Raw genomic sequence first — 4,125 nt, 5'->3', positions numbered from 1 at the left:
CAAATTAAAGTCGCATCACTGAGCTTACTACAAAGACCTACAATTTTTGCGCGAGCTAGCCATCACAACCACTTAACAATCGATTTATTTTAACATAGTTTTACACAAACTCGTCTCTAGGCAAACTATAATCCTGAAATTTTATTTGTTTTAAATTATTTTTTTTATTTATTAATGTTATAACTTTTTTCTTTTTCTTCCAAATTTAAGAAAAAAAAAAGTTTGATTTCATGCTTTCTCCTAGAATTATCCTAAAGGATGTGATATTTGCCCACCCCTCAAAAGAGTAGTTAGTTACTCCTACTTTCAATCAAACTTTGCATTTCAATTTCGACCTTTGGTATTTATTAAATAAAATATTAATATGGTCTTCTAATAATTGTTAAATTCAAAAGCAAATGAAAGGCATAGAAATATGATGCTTCTCTTATATAGAGAAAGGAAAATCTTAGTTTAAAATATTATTATCCAATTTCTATTAGAACTTGCTCCTAAAACAATTAACAAGTAGAACATTATACGACTTTGTTACATGAAACATCTCATCTTTATAAGTTTATGTTGTGTTCCTAAAATTAATGCATGTCTTGAAAAAAAAAACAATAATTATTTGATTTCATTAATTATATCCAATTTAATATATTGAAATTCATAACTTTATCATAATTATTACAACAAATAGCTGCATTATTTTTTATCTTAACAATATATTTAAATCGTATGGTATCGTATTATTTAAATACGGTAAAAAAACGTGCTAATTTTTCAGAGCTTTTCTTAATGCATATTGGGTCAAAATATCTAACCTAATTTTCTACTAATGAAGACAGGTGGTGTTTGAAAATATAAAGTTTGAGTAGGGCCTCCCCAAAAAGTTTGCATCAAGGAAAATATAAGAGGGGGAGCTCCAGCGTCCAGAGAGCTGAGCAGGAAGAAAGAAAGCGAAGTAGTGGCGGTACGGAAGGGCGGCGGCGGAGCATTATGAGCGACCTCTCTACTCTTTTATTTTAATTGAGTTCTGCGCTGTGATTTGAAGTTTGATTTAGTTGTGAAAGGAGGGGAGCTTAAGAATAGACGACTCTGGAGACCGGTTCTCCGCCGGCGACTTGCCGAACGATGGAGTGGTGGCGGAGGATGGTACAGAAGAAGGCACGCGTCTCTGTTACTGCGAACGAGAGTTCGAAAAAGGAAGGTAAGCTTACCGCCCCACTTTCTTGGGCTCGTTAGGTTTGTAGCCGGCCTTATTGACGTGCGCGGGGATGGCCGGTGTGGACTTTTCTCTCGTATCGCTCAATTTTTACTTGCATACCAATTATATATATATATATATATATATATATATATACACATATATATATATAGTATCTAAACTTTAATTTTTATATTATATCATCTTATTTTATTCATGAAAATATCTATTTCTTTGAAGATAAAATAGTGATATTTTTTATGTGATTAATATGAAACATTTGGGTGATATAAATATAAAAAGTAAAATTTAAGTGTCTGTTATGTAAAACCAGAGAAATTGGGTGGTCATTACGTAAATGCCTCAAAAAGTATATATATTAGGTAATATGTTAAAATATGCTATAATATTTATTTTTCTCCTATTAATTTTCGCCTTCAACCATGTAGTCGAGCTTGCTTGCAAGCTGACTCGAGCTCGACTTGTTAACAAACTCACGAATCAAGCTTATCAATCAAAGTCGAGCTTACCGCCTCACTCTAGTTCAAGTTTGTTTAGGCTCGGTTATTGGCTCACATAATGGCTAAACTAGCTGATCGAAGGTCATGTCGATGCCTTCTCACTCCAGATATCATGATATTCCTTTCTTCTCCAGCCACCCATGATGCGTTCTCCGGTGATCTTCCATGATAATTTAAATACCCAAGGTCGTAAGCTTGTTGACATTATTGCAAGCCGGGCCCGGGCACATCATTCAAGTTTTGACCTTGCTAAGAGTACATACTACACAGTATCGTTGCGGTGCTTTAAGAAAGCACATGGTAAAAATCAAAATTTCTTAAGTTATATTTAAAAGATGAAATATATATACATACTAGACAATTTTTTATTTATGTATTTGTAAATTTAACACATAAACTTTAATATGTACTTTTATAACATCAAATTAAAATTACTAGTTATAATATTAACTGCTCTAGCCTAACATAACATTTTGATGTGATTGTGACTCTAACTGCTACATGCATGCAGATAATTAGTTACATATCATTTGATAAAGGCTTGGAATGAAAATTATTTAGAATAGTGATAGTTTTAGAAGCAATTAAATTTCAAGCTAAGTATGTAAATCTTCCAAATTAATTTTTAATGGCCCGTTTGCTTTAGTTGTCTTATTGTGAGAGCATATTCATCTTTTCTCTTATATTTTTGTTCTTATGTCTCTATTTATTTATTTATTGATTGCTTATGATAGGGGGTTGCTTTTTAAAGTGAATAATATATGGGTTTATATAGTCATGAATTCACTTTCTAATGTTAATGACCATCCGCCATTAAAAATTTTCTTAGCTTAATTCTATCAGACACTCTTATGGAAGCCTACATTTAAGATTTTGTGATAAATCTCAATTTAAAAATTTTAATTATTGTTATTGATTAGAAAATTTGACTCGACTCTTAGCATAAATTAACTATGTTAGAATAACTATGTTGTTGCATTATCTTCCTTTTTTAATATGTAAGAAACCTCACCAATGTAACCTCTTAATACATAGTATAAAACTATCTACCCTACTTTTTCGTATTTACATGCCATAAAATCATAACCCTAAATAATAAATTAAATGCAAGTGCAAGGATGGTGTTCTATAAATAGAAGCTTTTGAGAAAGATTTTTAATGAATAAGAAAATTGTGAAAGTTATCATGTGTACTTGCTCTTATATTTAATCAAGTCTAATTGTTTTCTCAACACACTGATTACTTATTCATAGCGTAAGGTATGTTTGGGAAAGCCTTTTGCCAGTTTTGTATTTCAAACTATCAACTCAGTATTGTTTGGGAAACTGTTTTCTATAATTTTTGCAGTGAGAATCTATTTCTTTTTTTCAACTTGAATTGTTAAAATGCAGTGACTTTAAAAAAAATTATTGTTTGATTTTTGCAAAAAAAAAATATCTTTATAATTTTCATTGCAGCTTTCTAACTTTTTTCTCCACCAAAATTTACAACAACTTTTATAAAAACTGCACCTACTTCCAACATACCCTTAGTGATCAATTACAAAATGATTATTAAGGAAACATGTGTATATACCTTATATTTCTTATGTTTAATATTTAACAATTCACTTGATTTATTATTATTTTTTTTGTTAAAAAAAGAAGGTGGAGATGGAATTCTAAAGCTTCATGGTGACATACAAACAAGTGAGTATCAGGACATTTTGGTAATGTGGGATATTCTACAAAGCACAAATACAGAATACAAAGCTGCTGTGAATGTCACCTCATCCAAGCATTAGTTACTTCAACCATGAGGCAAATTAAATCATATATATCCACTTTACAATCTTTTCAAGAGAGATATATGTCAATTATTCTATTAGCTCTCCATATTTTCTTCAATTACCAATGTCATATAATAAAATAATGTATGATATAAGTTCATAAAATAATTCATGTGTGTTATTTTTCTATTTTGTTCTGTCCTTTTCGTGGTTGATTTATATTGACTTTATGGTGCTTTTATGCTTTGCAAGTTAAAGCTAAATATTTGCATTTTATGTCACACTTGCCTTAAAGTTATTTATATGACTGTTGAAATATAAACTTGTTTTAGTTGTTTAAATAAAGCTTAATTTCTATAAGCTTATTCTAGAATATGTGGTAGGTATGAAATTATTGTGTAGTAGGTGTGGTAGGTGTGGTAGGTGTTGAATTATTGTGTGGTAGGTTGGAATTATTTGTAACCATTGGATTGTAATTGTGGTGGCACAATCCTAGCCATAAATTTAGGAGGTGCCACTAGTATAAATAGGGGTGGAGTCTTTGAGTTTGTATCAAGCTAAGTTAAGGTGTTAAATAAGAGTGAAGCTTCTTCCATAAGTTGTGTTTTTAGCCTTTGTCATTTCCTAAAAGTTTCTTCATTCCAACA

At 30.6% G+C, this 4,125-nt stretch overlaps 1 protein-coding gene across 1 annotated transcript in view; it reads left to right on the top strand.

Moving 5' to 3' along the window:
* Positions 1-1,116: 1,116 nt before the first annotated feature.
* LOC110023608 (uncharacterized mitochondrial protein AtMg00810-like) overlaps positions 1,117-4,125 on the top strand; it is a 13,246-nt gene continuing 10,237 nt past the window's right edge. Inside the window, exon 1 of the mRNA XM_020723098.1 lies at positions 1,117-1,192. Within this exon, the coding sequence (XP_020578757.1) occupies positions 1,117-1,192 (76 nt within the window). The remainder of the gene's footprint in view (positions 1,193-4,125) is intronic.

The sequence above is a fragment of the Phalaenopsis equestris genome, unplaced genomic scaffold (genome assembly GCF_001263595.1).
Source record: "Phalaenopsis equestris unplaced genomic scaffold, ASM126359v1 Scaffold000224, whole genome shotgun sequence".
Lineage (NCBI taxonomy): Eukaryota > Viridiplantae > Streptophyta > Magnoliopsida > Asparagales > Orchidaceae > Phalaenopsis > Phalaenopsis equestris.
Note: the sequence above shows the minus strand (reverse complement) of the source record. Positions and strands in the feature narration are given on the sequence as shown.